Genomic DNA, 19,167 nt, shown 5'->3' on the forward strand with positions numbered 1-19,167 from the left:
AGTTTCATGTCTCTACGACATACGGGGCATGAGATATGCCCATTCAAAGTTTGCAATTTCAATCAGTTGCTATAGCGCCCCCCTTTGGCCAATTGATGTAATATTGCTTCATTCGCATCCTCCCATGACCCTCTACCACTGTGCCAAATTTCACATGGATTGACCAAGTCAGTGAGGAGAAAACGTGGAAAAGACACACAGAGTTTTCATCATTATATAGTAAGATCACATAAAAAGCATACATATTATCATGACATTGTAATAAGAGTTGCTTAATGAATTTAAATTTCATGTAATTATCTTGATTTGTCGAACATAGAGGCAAGCCAGTCTATGCCGACAGATGCCTACCTGACATTTTGACAACTTCAAAGAACCTCGAGAAGAACATGGGCCACTTCTCTCGGGCGTAGTCGACCATCTCTGCCCTCACTGAATCTGCCTTCTGTTTTGAACTCAGAAACGAACCCTGGTGTGGTTTGAGGAAAACAGACAGAAACTTTAAATTTACTCTGCCCAGTTCTGTTTACGCTGCACCTTCTGGTACGTGCTGTGACTGACCTCAGCGTGATCAGTGCTGACCATCTGCACCCATTTAGCCTCTGATTTCACCTCCAACAGAGAGCTGTTGATGCACTCCTGAACGGCTTCCTTCACATTTTCTGGACTGCAGTCTGGGCCGTGCTGGATGTATAAATGTTTTGCAGCCAGCTGAACAAGATCATCCTCCTGTACACGTGAGGTGTGGGGGAATAAAATGTCACATTTATATCTGCGAATATGACAGGACAAATATGAGCCAAATATGAGCCCACCTTCTCACTCTGGTACTCTCCAAACTTCAGACCGTGGATGATCTGTCTGTAGATGAGGTCTGTGCTGATCTTGTCCTCATTGCAGTCGTGCCAGGGGGTGAAGACCTCCTTGCGGAAGAAGAGACGCCAAGGAGCATGTTGTTCCTGCCCTCCTCTCCTCTTTACCTCCTGCTCGCACTGGGATATGGCGTCCATCACGTGCTCCCGGCCGCTCCCCAGAGCCCACACCTTCAGGACATGTCAACATGTGAAGTTATGGATATCTAGATATTCTAAAAACATTTTTTGGGAATACATTCGTGTAGAAAAAATTATACACACACATATATAATGATTGATCACCTTCTGTACTACAGGAACATACATGTACAAAGAGCGGATGTAACCGCGTACCTTTTCGTACAAGGCGACGTAGACAGAGAAGCCAAAAGTGTCTTTGAGTTTGATTTTGTTCGAGACGAGTTGGCAGATCTCTTTGGAGGTCGATGCAGAGTCGACAGGCAGGTTAATGGAGCGTCCGTCCATCAGCTTCACCGACACAATCATGGGCTTTTTTGTCTTGGTAGCCTGTCACAGTACAGAAGAAGAAGAATCAGAGATACATATTTTTCCTCTGAGGCAGAAGCACAGAGGAAAGCGTGAATCTACACATGGACGAAAGGCTCGTGCACATGACAGTGTGAGATGTTAACATTAATGGCATTCTCCTCTGCTGAGCTGTAACGTTAGCTAGCTCAGTGGTGCTAGGTGAGCTAGCAGTAGATGCATGCTTCCTTCTGCGCAGTGACATAGTTGGTGGGTGCAGACAGAAAATCGTTCACACATATAACTGCTAAAAACATTCCCTATTTAATACTTTTATTTTAGGAAAAGCTGACTTTCAACCTGGACATTTTAACAAATACTTATTCAGTGTTTTCAAATCGGCTGATAAGAAAACCATCACGAGACATTGGCTGCTCTCTGACCCCCCTGCAGTAGAAAAATGGCACAATATAGTTCATGAAATACACATAATGGAAAAAAGACCTTCTCACTTTGCCTACAAAAGAACAGATTTACGAAGTAATGGTCAAACTGGATCCCACATCTACGACAGTCACTGCCACCTTTGATACACATCCCTTTTTCACAATGTAAAATAGTTTAAGAAAACTTCATAGGGTGCACACTGTTTTAAAAAGGGTCACGAGGAAAGAAGGTCTTAAGTCGTGCTGTTTAACTGCTGTTAGCCCACATTATTCTTTGTATCTGCAAAAACAACTACTCAGAACAAGGTCTGTGGATTATCTTGAGCACTGGGTCATGATTTCTGGAAAGAGACATTGCTGCTGAGTTTTTCAAATGTATTTTTTGGAGCATTGAGCAACACAAGCTGAGTGTCATCTTGTTCCATTATACTGGAGAGAGGGCAGACATCTCTACGGCTGATATCTCCAACACTCTTCAACTCACACCAAAAAAATCTCGATTGATGAATAGCACTACAGATAAGAGGATTTTGGGGTGAACTGTCCCTTTATCTGCCACCAAAATATAATTTAGGTCGGGGCGTCTGTGGCTTAGTGGATAGAGCAGGCGCCCCATGTACAAGGCTGTTGCCGCAGTGGCTCGGGTTCGACTCCAGCCTGTGGCCCTTTGCTGCATGTCATTCCCTCTCTCTCTCCTCCCTTCACACTTGTCTGTCCTGTCCATGAAAGGCTAAAAATGCCCCAAAAAATATCTTAAAAAGAAAAAATAAATAAATAAATATATACATATATGTATATATATATATATATATATACATATATGTATATATATATATATATATATATAATTTAGGTCAACAGAAGCCACAAAACATATTTGAATAAAGGTAACAGCCTATAAAAATTAAATTGTAATTGTGTAATTGTGTAAATTAGTCCATCAACATTATGAACAGGTCTAAATGAGCATTCATTAACATGATTTACTTCAAGGTGGCCACTCTGCAGTGGGCTATTTATAATTATTTAGTACTTTAACTTTACAGCGTTGGTCAGAAAAAGCAAATGAATCTGTCCACACATTATTAAATCCTCTATTTTCCTTAAAGACTTTTCTTTTTTTTGTAATTGTAATCCAATAGCTAGAGGCAGCAACCACTACTGAAGTTTGGCTAAATCTAGAGTAAAGGTACCAGGTCGTAGATGTACGACACACATTTTGGTTGATGAAACATTAAGACATTTTTAATTCCATGTTTCGGCTACACATTTTTACAATTGTAGAATGCAATAATCACCTTTTAACTATCTGTTTATCAAATTCTACAGGGACAATGCACATGAAACCATTAATTCTGATCCGATCCCGCTCACATCCTCAACTCAGAATATGTACTGTTACCATCTGGCAAATGATACAGATTTAAATATTCATTTGTCCCTACCTCTATTAGAATATTAAATAAGGTAACAGTTTGAGATGTGCAATATATGTTGTTGCTGTGGTCTATCCCCTTACTGTATTTGTTTGAGAACATGTGGGAATGTGTAATATGGGTATTTATTGCTGTGTGAATGAGCAGTATAGGTAGTATTGTATTTATTTATTGTTGTGCATACGTGCAACTTTGTTTATTTATGTATTTGTTGTGCAAATGTGCAACTTTACCTGTCTTCTCCTTTCTGTAATCTTAACAATGGCGGCAGCTTGTCTCAGCTCATGGAGTCCAAGACAAATTTCCCTTCGGGGACAATAAAGTATCTATCTATCTAATTCATCTCAGTACCTGCAGCTCTAGCCAGGCTGGAGGCTCCCCTCGCACTCCATTTGTCACTGTGCGCCGCAGCCTGTCAGCACAGTAGGCAGCGTAGCCTCCTGGAGCGAAACGGATGAAACTTTGAAGGTACTGCCGAGACAAGAGAGAGGAGGAGATGAGCAAAACATCACAGCATGCGGCACACTGGTAATCAGAGTGGAGCAGCCAACACAAGTGTTTGTACTTACCCTGATGAAGCGATCACTGGGAGGGAAGACGCCCAGACAGAGGGACAGCAGGATCCAGCCACGGAAGTAGCTGTTTCGATTGTTGTTATCCTGAAGCTGCTTGCAGATCTGACAGTAAATCTCATCCCTGGACAAACAACACATAAATACTGCATTAGTAGAGAATTTAAAGGATAGTTATGAGTTTTTAAAATAGGGTTGTATGAGGTAGATACGAGGGCTGGGCGATATGTCCTGCAAATTGTATCACGATATTTTTAGGCTCAGAAAATAACTGTAACATGCTCATGTTTAACCCAAACAATGTGGCATGTGACTGCAGTTGGTTCAGATCGAGGTCGGAACACCTTCTCACCACAAACGAACCGCACCAGAGTTCATCTGTAACCGTACCGTGACCACCTCTTCAAGAAGGTCTCAGTCCGGTTGTTTTGGTGCGCACCTGAGTGTGACTGCTGTGTTCACACCTGCCCAAACGAACCGCACTTAGGGGGCAAACCAATTTGAGTTCGATTGAACCAAACCAAACAGGGCAGGTGTGAAAGTGTGATATTGAAATGGAGCTTCTGTTACCTGAGGTCACGTCTGACAATGGCATATCCCACAATAATGTGGAGTTTTTCGAGAGACGTCAGCGGCCGCTCCAGGGTGGGTCCTTCTCCGATCATGACTTCAGTGTCCTCCTTCACAGTCTGCAGGGTGGGAGGCTTGGACACTTCAGTCAGATCCATGGACTGTAACAAAACACATGGCATTTCCTTCAATACATTAAAAAATTGTTGAGAATGAGAAGTTCACAGCAACAAATATTTGTGTTTACCTCCTCCATGATGATGGAGGGTTTCCTGAAGTTTGAAGCGGATCTTGGAATTCCGTTTTCTTGAATGGTCGATGCTTTTCTGTTTCTGGACAGTAGGTCAGTGAACATGGATCCCTTTCTGCCTTGCGGGGCCCCTTCTGGCACAGTGTAAACCTTCGGGTTTGTCTCAGTGGGCACGGCAGAAGCCTTCCTGTTTCTTGTCAGGAGGTCTGTGAAAATGGAGCCCCTTTTGTTTTGTGTTGGCTCCTCAGGTATTGTGGAAGGCTTCCTTTCTTTTTTACTCCTCAGCACCCTCTAAAAAGCCAGAAATTATATTTTAAAATCTATGACAAACTAATGTTAATCAACAACAAAAGTCCTAGCTTTGTAAGGATATTTACCTGATCCAGGCCAACCATGTGGCTGAGACGTCTGTCCTTTCTGGAGATCAGCTCCTGTGGCATAAAGCGTTCCTGTGTGGGGGTTCCCTTAGCCCGAACCTGCTGGTTCTTTGGCTCGGGGAGGTCTCCCATGAACCTCAGGATGATCCACCACACTGTCAGTGAAGCCTGGTGATCACAGAAAGGTAAGTTAATGAAACAAACAGATATATTCCTCACATAAGAACTGAAATGATGAATTAAAGTGGTCTAAGAGAAGCACCAGGACGTCTCCTTCATCTTCGTGGTACAGCAGCGGCTGCCGAAGCCTCTGACGGATGTGGGTGTGGGTGGCCGCACCCTGGAAGTACATGGAGGCAAACTTGGAGAAGGAGTACTCATCCAGGTCATCGTAGTCTTCTTTGGGAAGATCATCCTCCATCGGGATATCGTCGATGTCTATCTCCTCGATGACTGTCTTTCTCTCCTCAAGTTTCTGAAAACAGATACAGACGTGTACAGACGGACTCTAAAAGGGACACAAAATGTGCACAGCTTCCAGTTACCGAACCTCGAATCCCACAGGTGCTTGCCCCTCCCGCCCTCCAACCACAACGGGCAGGAAGTCAAAGATGCTGTCCACCATCTCGTCTTCTGTGATGGACTCCATCTGAGCTTTGGCCTCCATCTCTTTCTTCCGCCTCAGCACTTCCTCCAAGCGTTTCTGTCTCTCCAAAATGGCACGCTGCTCTTCCTCTTTCTCTTTAGCAGAGAGGTACATCTGACAGAACACGACACAAAAGAAAATCAGGAACAGAGAATTGTCTGCAAAGTGTCTTTTGCCTCCTAATTAAGCTCAAATAATACGAAAAGTAGAAATTATGATTTGATTTTTAAATATACCCACGTTTTTATGAGATGGTACTTTGTAGACGTGGAATTTACACCAACGATTAGAAGTTGTGTGCAAATTAAGCTACTGAGGAATGACTCCAAAATGAGGAGCGTGGTCCAGACCAGATGTGGTGATAAATTAATTACCATCTGTCCAATTGTCATAAACCCTGTTAGTTATCTTTGATACAGGTGTCGAAAATTGTCGTAGGACGAGATCCTTCAGAGTTTTCAACTTTAAATGGTCCATGCTGGCTTAAAACCCAGCATCAGTGCTTGCAGCTATATCTTCAAATTGTCATATGGGAATTTTGTGCATTTGTCATCACAATAACCAGTTAGCCTCCTATAGCTAACTTCACAGTACACATCACAGTGCATTTGTTAGCAAGCTAGCAGGGAAGTCACAATAATTAGCTAAAAGTAAAAAGCTTAAAGTAATGGATAAATATGTAGTTAACAGCAATGAATGACAGCTTGAATAATGACCTAAAATTCACAGATAAACAGATGAAATAGCGAGCTAAAGTAAATGGTTGCACAGTTAGCTAAAAGTAACGGAAAAATGGTTGACATTAATGGATGAGCAGGTTTAAATAATTAGCTAAAATTAGTGTATAAATGGTTTAGACAGTTCGGCATGATAGGATAAACATGTAATAGTTAACAGTAATTGATGACAGTTGAAATAATGACCTAAAATTAATAGGTAAACAGGTGAACTTGCGAGCTAAAATACCCCAAAATAGATAGAGTTGAAAGTAATGGACATCTGGAACATGATGGGCAGTGTTGATGAAAGGGTTCTTGAATTCATCTATACACGTCACACAAATAAGGTTGGCAACGTCGACTGTCCGAGATAAAACCAGCAGGGACTTTAACCTTCTTACGCAACTGTCACCCAGAGAAGGCTCTTCGTAGTCCTCTAAGTTGAACTTACATCTGTCTTAATCTTTTTGACCCTCTTTCGTGCTAGCACACCCCTGGTATGCGCCTGCAGGAGGATCACAGCATCTCTCTTGCGCTTCCATTCCTTCTTGGCCAGGTACCCTCTGGTTTGGGCCTGCAGCACGATGGCTGCCTCCCGCTTCCTCTTATACTGGACGTGAAGCTGGCGAGATCGAACCTGCGCCTGCAGCCTCGCAAAGCCAAGCTGGACCTACAACGAGAACACAGTTAAAGGGGGTTTATTGCACATCAGGCCTGTATTTTCACTTTGATGAATCCTGATATGTTGAACAGTGACTCACCACTTTGTACAGCTTTCTGCCTTTGTGTCCTCTCCAGTGTTTCTGAATGACAAGAGCGGCTGCCCTTTGCCTCAGGTAGTGTCTCCTTCAGAGGGCAAGAATCACACAGACATGAAGTCACACAAGCAAAAATATAATAAATAAAAAGCCAAGCAGTTCATTTTACAGCTTTGGTCTCATACCTGTATTTGTAGCCTCTCAGGACTTTCTGGATCATAAGTGCCTTCTTGTTTAGTTCTTTCATTCGCTCCAGTTCGAGCATGGTGTCATGGAAGTCCTGTGAGGAAACCGTAGATTAAATGACTTAAGTGATCATGTTCATTAATGTGCACTGTCCCTTTCTAAATAACATAAACATAAACTTGCTGAAAAAAAGAAGAAAAATGTACCAAGCACAATTTTAGATAAATGATTTTCAAAGTAAATTATTTAAATAGTACAAATTCAGTGGCACTGGAATTTTAGCGTGCTTCAGCAGTGGTTGAATTTCACAGTTAAGTATTCAGTTGCTGATAACATTTAAATTAGTTTGTCCATTGTATGCCTTCACACATATCCGGCCCTAACAACAGACTGTACATCAAATGTAAGGCGGCACCTTGAGGAAGATCTTCGTCTTGCCAGTCTTCCAGTCGCCCTCTCCGGTGAGCAGAGACTCACAGATGCTTTCACAGCATTTCTCTTTACTTTCCTGTCAGAGCAAAATAATCGTCATAAAATCAAAGTATGACTTAAGTATCAATAAATAATAAATCTATAAATAAATAAATGTATAACTAACTAACTAACTAAATAAATAAATAAATAGATAGATACAGGAATAAAAAATAAATCGGGAATATAAATAAATAAATAAATAAAGGAAAAACATTAAACATGGAAACAAATATATAAATAAAAAATACAGGAATAAATAAAGAAATACATGTGGAAATAAATAAATAAAATGATAAATAAATGCTGAAATAAATAAATAGACAATACACAAATCATAAAAAATTAAATAAAAGTTAACTATACAGGACATGAATAAATTAATATCCTAAATTTACTTTATTTTTTACTATTTTTGTACAGCATACATCTATTAATTAATGAGGAAGGAGGACCTCACCTCTGCATTTGTTTCCTTACTTATGCACTTATTTATTCATTTAATTAATTTATTTATTTCAGTAGTTATGTATTTATACACTTCTTTTATTCATCTCTTGATACTGATGTTATTTTTCATCCTCCATAATAAACACAGCAAGAGAAAATGAGAAAAGGTGTGACAATGTCATCATCAGAATGACCACGCTAAAACCTCCAACTTACTATTTTGGGATCACAGATGGACGTTTTCAGGAGGACGCGGTAGCGATTCAGAAACTCCTCGAATGTGTAGCGCACAGGATATCCAGCTTTGCGGATCCTGATGGTCTCCATCATACCGGAGTAGCGGAGCTGACGCATGCACAGGTCTCTGTCAAACAGCTGAGGCACACCAAATTGTTTCATTCATTTTTGGTACAGATGAAAGTAAGTTTTATTTTTGGCTTAGCGAACGCAGCTTCTCTCCTCACCATGGGCTTCTTGAAGTCATTGGGTTTAATGCAGCGTATGAAGTAGGGCTGGCACACAGTCAGTGTTTTCATCAGAGAATCCAGAGACTGGCGGAACTGGCCGGTCAGAGTTGGCACGCGCTTCTTGTTATCATTCGCTTGCTGTGAGACACAAACCAATGTCACATAGTCGTAACATACAATAATGTTATTCTAAAGGTCCAGTAAGATTTAGGGGGATATAATGGCAGAAATGCAATATTATATAATACTAATAATTAATAATAAACCCTGATTTTTGAATACAAAACAGCTTTTTTTCTTAGTTTTTACCAATTTAAATCACTTGGTCTGTTTGTTCTGGAGAGGAGGAGACCTCTGTGGATAATTAGGCTCCCGGTAATAACTTCCTGAACATCTGGACCAGAAATAAGGTGAGCACACATTAGTAGGTGCCCATCTGCAATGTACCAACCATTGCTGGAAACACAGATTATTTTAACGTGAAACTTCTTTATTCAGTGTTTTTACCGGTTTAAATCAGCGGGTCTGTGTGTTTTGGAGAGGAGGATAATTCATCTGTCATTGAAATCCTCCTGAACAATGAACAGTTGAGGATTTCTCACAGGAGAAGCTTCGGCTGGTTGCTATCTGCAGTCCTCGTCACTAGATGCCAATATATCCCCCTTAATCTTATATATTGTTCTTTAATCTGTCTCATGCCGAAGCTAAAGGCTGCACTGACCCTGAGGCTGTTGCTGGCGGTAGTGATGATCATCCTGGGGTTGGCGATGCTCTTGATCGTATTGGAGGACAGCACATCATGAAACGCCTTCTTGAGGAGTTTATTGGTGGAGGTCTCCACCAGCTGAATCAGATCTGAGCTGAGGGCGTCACGGTTTTTCTCGAGGAAACCTCAAAACGAGACAGACACAGTGAGAACATCACTCAGGATTTGCACAAGAATGGGTTGTTGATTTTGAAAGCTTTAGAAGTACCTTTTGAATCATAGTAGACCTCTCCAGCAAAATGCTTGATTCCAAACTGCGTCTCGTAGTTGTTCTTGGGGGGAATATAGATGTCCCCTTTGCCATGGACCTGATTCATTTTTTGGAGCAGGGTGGTGTCTGTGCCCTGAACAACAGAAGAGAGTTAAAACCTCCTTTTTTTGTTCCATTATACTTTCACAAGGTACAAGTAGGATACAAACCTTGGGGAAGTTGCTCTCCTCATCAATAAGCGCCAGCATATTCAGAGGTTTGATGGCCAATACGTCCAAGGTGCCCTGGTTGTCTTTGTACTCAATGTGCTTCCAAACAATGTTTTCACGGGCGTACTCCTCCTGCTCCAGCTTGAAAACATGTCTGACGAAGAACTGCTGCAACTGCTCGTTGGCATAGTTGATGCACAGTTGCTCAAAGCTGCAACAGGTCAACAAATGCAACAGAAAGATGGATTTTAGTCAACGTTACAATGTGTTCTATGTTTCTAACAAAATCATCATTACAGCTCTAATGTAATGAGAGCGGTTATAAACGCAAACCTGTTCTTGTTGAAGTTCTCAAAGCCAAAGATGTCGAGCAAGCCAATCGACTGCCGGACATCTTTGGAGTCCTCAGCTGGCTTGTAGACGGCAGTGTTGATTTTGTCCACAACCCAAAGGAAAAGTCTTCCATAAATAGCCTGGACAAATGACACAGAGGACAGCTTACTGATTATGCACAGCATTACACAACACTAAAGACCTGAATGTCAGAGGTTTTGACACAGACACTGAAGGTATTACATCAATGCTATGATAAATGACTGCATTGTTATCTGCATCTGGTCTTAGCCTAGTTTTAGTTTTCTTATTTTAGCTTCAATCAGGGATGATTTATTTGTTGCCAGATCTTGTGTTTTGATGTTGTCAGGGGTTAAGCTGCTGTCTTGGCCTGGTCTCCCGTTAAAAGAGGTTGCCAACCTTGGAGTCAATAAAGGGGAGCATATTAAAGAATGGTTGCCTCAAAGATAAATCCGAAATACCTTTCATCTACTGCCAGATCATGGCTCTGTCCAGCAGGGGCTGGGATGAGCCATAATTCAATCAAAGTTGGAACAACAAAGATATGATGGATTAAAGAGTGATTTGCAGTGTCTGTCCCATTGACTCCAATAGAACTGTTGTTATGAGCATACCTTCTTTTTAGTTTCCTTGGCCTATATAAACTAGTATTATACCAACATACTTACATTAGCATGTTTCCTTACATGCTAAATGTTAGCATGTTAACAAAAATAAATGTTAAGTCAACATATGAGTATACTTCGAACATTGATATCCATTGAAAACACCACCTGAATCAACAATTCCATTATGTTTTTTCCATGGCCCAAAAAGTTCAATTAATATGTGTGAACATGAGCTACTCTCTTTCAAAGCCAGAAACTAGAGAAGTGAGTCTCAACCTTGTGATGTCATTGGGTATAAAGCCTGGAGTTGCTTCATGGACGATAAATGGGAGTCTGATTTTGTGGACCCACAGAATGTTTGGTTTAAATGAGCTTCATCCTGTTGTAGCATTCTCAGTTATCACGAAGACAATGTACCCATACATTCAGAACGTTCCCCTGGCTGCTCTCAGTTTGATCTATAACGTCTTTCACCATTCATTTTCTGTGGAGCAGCTCCAGACTTTATATCCTATGACATCACAAATTTGAGAACAGAACAGCTAGACCAGTCGTCCTCAAGAGGTTATCATGCTTTATCTAGAGTTTGAAAAGTCCTAAAACATCCACAGTACATCAGGTTTCACTTTCTTGCCTGATTAGTTTTTTCGTCCATCCATTGATAGGTTTAGTATAAATTAACATCAGCTACATCAACTACATTTTCCCCTTATGAAACCACCTCAAGACTGCTGTTACCTTGACGAAGGCGTCCCTGCCGTCCACAGCCTGGACAGAGGTCAGAGGTTTGGTAACGCTCTCTCTGGCTGTCATAAAGGAACGCTGAGTCAGACTCCTCTCCAGTGCTTTGAGATCCACCTGAGGTGATGGGACAAACAGTCAGACCAAGTCATCTCAGCTTCTTTTATTTGCTTTTTTAGAGAAAAGCACACATACCTCCAAGAGTTGGCTGGCCATGTTGAAATGAGATGATGCGAGGATGTCACAGCCCTCCAGGTTATTTACTATGGTGCCTGAAATATGCAAGAAAATAAACTTTAATGGCTCAAAAGATGCAGTTATTTATATATATCTAAAGTACATGAGTGTAATTGTACAGTGCTGTCCTCCTTACCTTCAAAGTCCACATTCCCGAGGTGAAGGATAGCAGCGAGCAGTTTGGAGATTTCCCAGGAGTCATTCTCTGTGAACATGAGGATCTTCAGAGCGGAGCGGAAGTGGGCGTATTCCTTCACATCATCACGTCCTTCACAGCTGGTGCAGTTACCCTGGCGATTAAATTTAAATGTGAACTACTTATCTTCCAATTAGTGGACGACCTGCTCTACGTCTGAGCCCCAGCCATCCCAACATCTATACCATCTATCTAAAGATGATGGAGTATCCGTAATGACAGCATTTTATTAACATTTCACCAAGTTATTTCAGTACCATGGTCAGATAGTTGTACTCAGCAGCAGTCCCAAGGGAAAGAATCTTCTTCTGCTCAGCGGGCATCCCCATCAGCATGTAGTAAAAGATGTGGTAGTTTCTTTCCTCAGGCGCCTGCACATGAAAGCACACGTTCTTTTACCACAAGAAAATTTGACTTGTACATCATGTTACTGCTCTGTCGGCTAACCAGTCCACCCACCTGGCGACAAACTCGGGACTTCTCCAGCAGGTACTGCTCAATGCGGGCCCCTTCGATGGCCCCGCCCTTGGTGAAGTTGATGTCAATGTACTTCCCGAAACGACTGGAGTTATCATTACGAACGGTTTTGGCATTACCAAAAGCTGAGAAGAAAACAGCAATGCATACCAAAGTGGATTAAGTTAAAAAAGAGGGGAATTCAGCTGATTATGAAGACTATCCTATAACTTGATGTCAGTGTTTGGCTCATACCCTCCAAGATGGGGTTTGCTTCAAGAATCTGCTGCTCGATCCACGAGTGCTGGCCGCTCACTGCAGCCAGGAACTGCAGCATGAGCTTGGTGCTCTCAGTTTTCCCTGCTCCTGACTCTCCACTGATGGAAAGATTTAACAATGTCAGTTGTGTGGCATGGAAAAATACATTCTTCCTTTATTATTCATTATTTAAATTCTTTTCTGCCTTACAAATGTTTTTGACTGTTTCTCACCTAAACCTCTGCTTTAAACCTGTGGAAATGTGGTTTAAAACTTCTCAATATTAAAAAAGGGGTTCCACAAGGATCAATTTTAGGTCCTGTTTTTTTCTGCACAATCTATAATAATAACCTAAGCCGTATGTTAATAACTGTTGATTCTATTTCTATGCAGATTACAGAAACAATTGAGCATGAATGCCCACTTATGCACACACAAAATTGTTTTAAATATGAAAAGAAGAAGAGTTTCTTGAGAGAGAGTAAACTAGCTATTAGGTTTCATATTCTCAAAATGATAAAGAAGCTTAAACTCAAACTTGGCTTCTTGAATAGACACGAAAATCTTCTCTAAAAACAGCTGTAAACATCTAGTTCAGTCTATATTTCCTCTTACTGTGGATAATGGTGATGTAGTTTCTGTGCACATCACCGTTTTTCCCGAGGTCCCTAAACGACCCACATCACAGCACCATTTGTTTCATTATCATTTCATTCAGTCATTTCATTATTCACTGCCTCCTCATCATTCATGAACTATTAAGTCAAAAGCTACCTACACATTTATCTAACCCTCTGAAAAAGTAGAATACTGTAAACCCCACATTCACACAGTGCCCTTGAAAAATCAGCTTTCCGTATCTTTGAAGTTTTTATAAAACTCAAGGACTTGTAGTTTCTCAGTTTGTCATCATTATTAAAACAGCACCTCCAGGTTTTTCTGAATGTTTTAAATTATATTTTTTCCTTGGTATCATTCATTTGTCTTCTGTATCTTTTTAATGGTAACCCGTGACAAGGCTGTAGAGCTATAATGAGTATTTCAATTATTTGGTAATTTGTCAATTATTTTTGCTAATAATCAATTAAATGTTTGATCCATACAAAGTCAGCTAATACCCAAGCTGACATTTCAAAATGTCTAGTTTTGTCCAAAACACAGACATTCAGTTTACTAAGGATGTAAATAAGTAAATACAACAATTAATAGGTACAAAATTTAAAAAATCGATGGATTGGAAATAAATAATGCCTAAATAAATGCAGAGGTTAGGAGTTCCTACCTTATTAACATACTGACACATACATTTATTTAATTCAATTTCAAATTTTTTTTTTTTTAATTATCAACTTTATCTATTTTTTTCCACATTTATTTTAACACTATTTTAGCATTTATTTATTTGTCTTTATTTATTAATTTATTTCAGCATTTATTCTTTCCTGTATCTAATATATTTAGTTATACGTTAATGCATTCCTGTATTTTTTTTTTGTACATTTATTTATGCATTATCATATTTCTTAATGCATTTATCTGTATTTATTTGTTTCAATATTTATTTTTTCCTGTATTTATTACATTTATTCATGCATTAATGTATTATTGTATTTATTTGCACATCTATTTATGCATTTCCATACTTTCATTCATTTCTGTGTTAAGGCAGGATGTCCTAACTTTTGCATTTATTATTATTTTTTTTATTCATTGCCATATTTATTTCAGCATTCATTTATTCTTTTGATTAATTTAATTAATTAATTTCCATATTTATTTATTTATTCCTGTATCTATTTATATATTTTTTCACACTATTTATTCATACAAATGACTTAATCATACAAGTCATTTTTTTATCTTCCACATACTCTCATTGAATCTCCCCTGTATAAATAAGGGTTTCAATTAACGAATCAGTCACTTGACACAGTCTAAATAATAACTCAGAATCAGCCTCAGACAAACGCAGACCTGATGACGCAGCATTGGTTCTTTCGGCTGCGCCGCATGTTGAAAAAGCAGCTGTCTGCGATGGCGAAGACGTGTGGCGGCTGCTCGCCCAGTCGTCGATCTGTGTACATGTGCACATGGTCGGTGGTGTAGATGGGCAGCAGCTGGTAAGGGTTGACTGCGACCAGAATGGAGCCTGTGTATGTCTTAAAACAGAGGGGAATGTTAACTATCACACAGACACACAGTGGAATGTGTGTGAGCATAAACAAGTTATTGTGGTGTGAGCACATCATCAAGCCAGTGACCCTGATGACCCCCCTGTTTGGTTATGGCTGCGATACTCGTGATGCATGTTATAAATACTATTCATTAGAGCTAAAGATTTCATGGATGGAATCCAATAATGTGAAGCTGTGTTAAACGCAGTGGTTTATAATGAAGATAGTAAGTCCAACACAAAAGATGATGAGCCTCAGTAAATTTTGCCCCCCAGCATTTAGCAGTAGTATTTTTACACAACAAAATGACCCGATTCATAATCAAACACACACTGCTGAGCTTTGACGACACAGAAACACTGGGACGCTCTCTTACAACAGAGGCTCATTCGTCTCTATGGAGACAAACAGCACTGTGATAAACTACAGGGCAAAGTCTGAGATAAAAACGCCATTCACAGCGAGGGAAGACGATGGCGAGTAAGCATTTCCACAGCAGGTTATAGACATCATAAAACTAGGTGGTTCAGAGTGGATCCTGGGAATAGAAACCTACATAGATGGAGCCTTCCTTGTGTCGCACCAGGAGGTTCCTGAGGAGCCCTGCCTCATTGAGATCTCCGAGCCTTATCATGTCATCCACGCCCTTTACAGAGGTGGGGTGCATGGGCCGGATGGTGCCCTCCGTCTTCTTGTTGATCTTGTGCACCTGTGTGTAGGTTATGACAGAGGGGATGTTATGTAACAGACTTGTACTCATTTTTCTGGACCTGAAAAAAGACTAACTCTTGCAGGGTTTTGTACCTTTCCTTCATCGTCAAGCAGCTGAAGCTGTCCAGTGTCTGTCACCTTGACCTCCGCCCCGATTGGCACCCCGACACCGGAGTCCACCCATACAAAATCCCCCTAGGTGGGGAAATCAGAAGTTGTAATTAAAAAAAAAAACATGACCAAAAAGAACAGTTTCAAGATGACTACCTGGGCATCATGACTTATCTAAATATATTATGCAATTACACAGTCTTACCTTACTCAAGTGCAGCATCGCAGACACTTGGATTAAGTCTGTAAAGAAAATAAAAAACATATCATCTTAATCCAGATTAAGCCCAGTGACAGTAATTTTTAATTAAAACATACAAGTTTTCTTTCTTAAGCAATTAATTTAAGTAGAATTTTGACATTCGCCCTTTTCTAATAAAATTAGTGCATGTATACCAGATTTTTTAACATGGGGAAACCCACTAAAAATAGGCTGTAGACTCCTTTCCCATTGCTAGTAGACCAGAGTCTTGTACAGGGCTTTGCAGCAGACAAGCATGACTTTCTGTTTTTGTAACTGGTGTGTCACATTCGACGTCACGGACAGGCTGGAAAACAGGTTAGTAAATAGTGAAGGGCAGCATGGCGGCCAGTACAAATGCTACAGTGGTTACTTTTTTTATTTATCTTACCTATTTAGTCTCTGTCAGACTCGGTGCTGACTACGTTTCAAACAACGTTCAAGCCCTGTTTGGGCAAAGACATATGGTATTTTGTAAAGGGGCTAAAATTAGAGCATTCACCAAGGTGTATTTCCATCCCTGCCAATCGGAGTTGGAGCCAATAAATACCTGTGACTACTGCCGAGTCATTTGACCAGGGTGTAAATATGGATTATAACCTTCCCCATTACACACAAAAGCCAAACGCTAATGGGTGTTATTAGGTTTTTGTGCAGTGGGAAAGGGGCTATACTTGTACTTTATTTGTATTCCTACTCTATATTACTTTATATTTTTACTTCACGACACCTCAGAGGGAAATATTGTACATTTGACTCTGCCACATTTACCCGAGTAGCAACCTCCAGGGCTGAAAAATAAGGCCACAACATGGAAGTGCAAAAAACTGCAGTTCCTCTAATGGCCACTTGAGGCTGACTCCAAAAGCAGGTCAATCCCCATAGACCCGCACGTTAAAAATCCCAACTTTACCGCAGAAATAAAATGTTTACAGCAATACAATGTGGAATGGGTTAGAAACAGAAATGAAAGTGTGTAATACACACATTAGAGAGAGTGAATTCTTATATAACTTCCCTGGTAAATGATATTAACGCTTAACGTTAGGCATAATTAGGGTTTGGCCGCTTTGAGTTACAGGTGGGTGTTGCCCGTTGACAAGAAGCTACTACAGGGACAACATTGGTTAGATAACATTACCATGGCCTAACCCCAGATTCATAGAGTATAGGCAAAGCCATAGCTGTTGCTTTTTCAGGGTGTTTTCAGTTTAAGAAATTGTAACATTCTGGTCGTCTAAAAAAGTCTTCTTCACCAAAGACACTCTCAAGAGTTGTTTAGTTTTTCAGTTAAGCACATTTTGTTTAACGGTTTTAAACCAACAAAAATTAGCATTAGCATATCAAAGCATATCAAAGTTAACCATAGATAACAAAGCAGCTAGCATTACAGTTAGCTCCAACCTCTCGTCCAGATATGGTCTTTAGTCGCTCCAAAAATCTAAGATGGCTCTGGGCTTTAAAACAGGAGTCCGCAAATCAGTTGGTGATCTACATCCATTATTTTGAGACACTTGAAGTTACCTTTTACATAAAACAATAATCTAAATTTAGCTCCACAACAACCAACTCCAACATTAAAATGCTCTTACATGTATTTTTAAGAAACAGGACAATATAATATTCTATAATAATATTAAACTTTCATTATTTAAGAACACTTTGCTGATAATACTTCTGTACTTAAGTGACATTTTGAATTATGGACTATACTTGTAATGAAGTATTTTAAGAGTTTTATTTCTATTTTTACTTAAAGGATTTGAGTCCTTCTTCCACTGCTGCAAATACCTGATACCCCTCAGTAGCCTTTAATAGTATGGACCATGCCTTAATGTATTTGAAGCAACATATTGTGGATATCATATATTTTTAATTGCCTTACAAGTTCGTGAAGTAATTACAATAAAAAAACACAACTTCAAATTACAAGACAGTTTTGGGGTCCTTGAACATAACAGACTTTTCATTTTGATTGGACACCTTGAACACAGTTCAAAAAAATCGACATTTAACATGATATCAATATGACTTTAAATTTCAAGACACTTCTATTAATGATTTGATGTAGACTATCACTATGAGATCACACTGAAAGGTACAGATTTAAAGGCACCTTCATGTATCATGTCAACTCTTACCTGAGATTTGTCTTTGGTGGAAGCCCCTGCTGCTGCTGCTGCTGCTGCTGCTGGGGGAACTGTTCCTTGAATGACGGTAAAGCAGGAAGCAGGGAGTTTTCCCAGCAAACACCCCTTTATGGCCCTTTGACTTTGCTCCTGCAAAGGTAGAGCCACCCAGTGTCACCAATCACCAGACTCAAGACAAATACTTACTGTCACCACAGACCATCATCTTGAATGTTTGTTTTTTATATATCACAATAATTTGCTGATAAATATATGACCTTGATGTTCTTCCCCTTTAAATTAATAGTCTGGCTACTAAATAATCCACACCTGGCTTCACAATGATTGACAAGTAGAGACAAGGCTATAGTGGTACTGCTATCTACTGTTAAATATGGCAATCAAAATTAACATTATGAAAACAAGACACAATAAAATCTTTGCTTTTTTTCTTCTTAGAAATACTGAATAATGATAAACACTAGACACTGGTCAGCTGATGTCAAAAATCACGCTAAAAGAGGAATGCAGATTACCCAAATGCCGGGAAGTCACTTTTCCTGATCCATAAAACAGCCGTCATAGGTCAATTTCTGCCGACACATTGTGCTGTGCTCCAAGGCAATTATGTTGTAAACCGCAGATCATAAAGAGAAATGACTGAGCTCATGTTGGAGATGTGAAAATATGAAACAGAAACAACTCATACAATCTATACAAGCTGTATGATCTGGGACAATACTGACAGATTAGATTGTTTGTGTATACTATCAAACTAAAGTGATATACTGTAGGTTCCTAATATGTAAAGATGATGAACTATGACGTGAAGATAAGTGTCTGAGCATGCTCCTTAAGATAACCCATGATAATGCTAATTGTACTGTAAAGCAGTGATCCAGCAATCTCACTATCTGTCGTCAGGTGTGGTCTGGATATCCAGTTTGGAATGGTTTATATTATAAATTATGAAAGCCCATTTCGGCCAGTGTGATTTAAAGAAAAAGAATCCTTTCAGTCCTTACGAAAAACTTCCTTGAAATAATGACTTACTACCTCAAAATAATGATTTAGGAT

General features: G+C 39.8%; 1 protein-coding gene across 1 annotated transcript in view; it reads right to left on the bottom strand.

Moving 5' to 3' along the window:
- LOC126396567 (unconventional myosin-VIIa) overlaps positions 1–18,429 on the bottom strand; it is a 35,660-nt gene extending 17,231 nt beyond the window's left edge. The window contains exons 1-32 of the mRNA XM_050054761.1: positions 18,103–18,429; positions 15,926–15,963; positions 15,703–15,804; positions 15,455–15,607; positions 14,699–14,883; positions 12,722–12,843; positions 12,470–12,612; positions 12,268–12,381; positions 11,951–12,104; positions 11,773–11,849; positions 11,575–11,694; positions 10,208–10,347; positions 9,875–10,085; positions 9,663–9,798; positions 9,410–9,579; positions 8,686–8,826; positions 8,438–8,596; positions 7,716–7,808; positions 7,300–7,394; positions 7,118–7,202; positions 6,808–7,026; positions 5,542–5,751; positions 5,254–5,466; positions 4,992–5,159; positions 4,612–4,905; positions 4,365–4,525; positions 3,792–3,918; positions 3,574–3,693; positions 1,209–1,382; positions 816–1,043; positions 562–729; positions 352–469 (exon numbers count right to left, since the gene is read on the bottom strand). Of these exons, the coding sequence (XP_049910718.1) occupies positions 352–469; positions 562–729; positions 816–1,043; positions 1,209–1,382; positions 3,574–3,693; positions 3,792–3,918; positions 4,365–4,525; positions 4,612–4,905; positions 4,992–5,159; positions 5,254–5,466; positions 5,542–5,751; positions 6,808–7,026; positions 7,118–7,202; positions 7,300–7,394; positions 7,716–7,808; positions 8,438–8,596; positions 8,686–8,826; positions 9,410–9,579; positions 9,663–9,798; positions 9,875–10,085; positions 10,208–10,347; positions 11,575–11,694; positions 11,773–11,849; positions 11,951–12,104; positions 12,268–12,381; positions 12,470–12,612; positions 12,722–12,843; positions 14,699–14,883; positions 15,455–15,607; positions 15,703–15,804; positions 15,926–15,943 (4,618 nt within the window). The 5' untranslated portion in view covers positions 15,944–15,963; positions 18,103–18,429. The remainder of the gene's footprint in view (positions 1–351; positions 470–561; positions 730–815; positions 1,044–1,208; positions 1,383–3,573; positions 3,694–3,791; positions 3,919–4,364; positions 4,526–4,611; positions 4,906–4,991; positions 5,160–5,253; positions 5,467–5,541; positions 5,752–6,807; positions 7,027–7,117; positions 7,203–7,299; positions 7,395–7,715; positions 7,809–8,437; positions 8,597–8,685; positions 8,827–9,409; positions 9,580–9,662; positions 9,799–9,874; positions 10,086–10,207; positions 10,348–11,574; positions 11,695–11,772; positions 11,850–11,950; positions 12,105–12,267; positions 12,382–12,469; positions 12,613–12,721; positions 12,844–14,698; positions 14,884–15,454; positions 15,608–15,702; positions 15,805–15,925; positions 15,964–18,102) is intronic.
- Between the last annotated feature and the right edge of the window lie 738 nt (positions 18,430–19,167).

The sequence above is a fragment of the Epinephelus moara genome, chromosome 10 (assembly GCF_006386435.1).
Source record: "Epinephelus moara isolate mb chromosome 10, YSFRI_EMoa_1.0, whole genome shotgun sequence".
NCBI lineage: Eukaryota > Metazoa > Chordata > Actinopteri > Perciformes > Serranidae > Epinephelus > Epinephelus moara.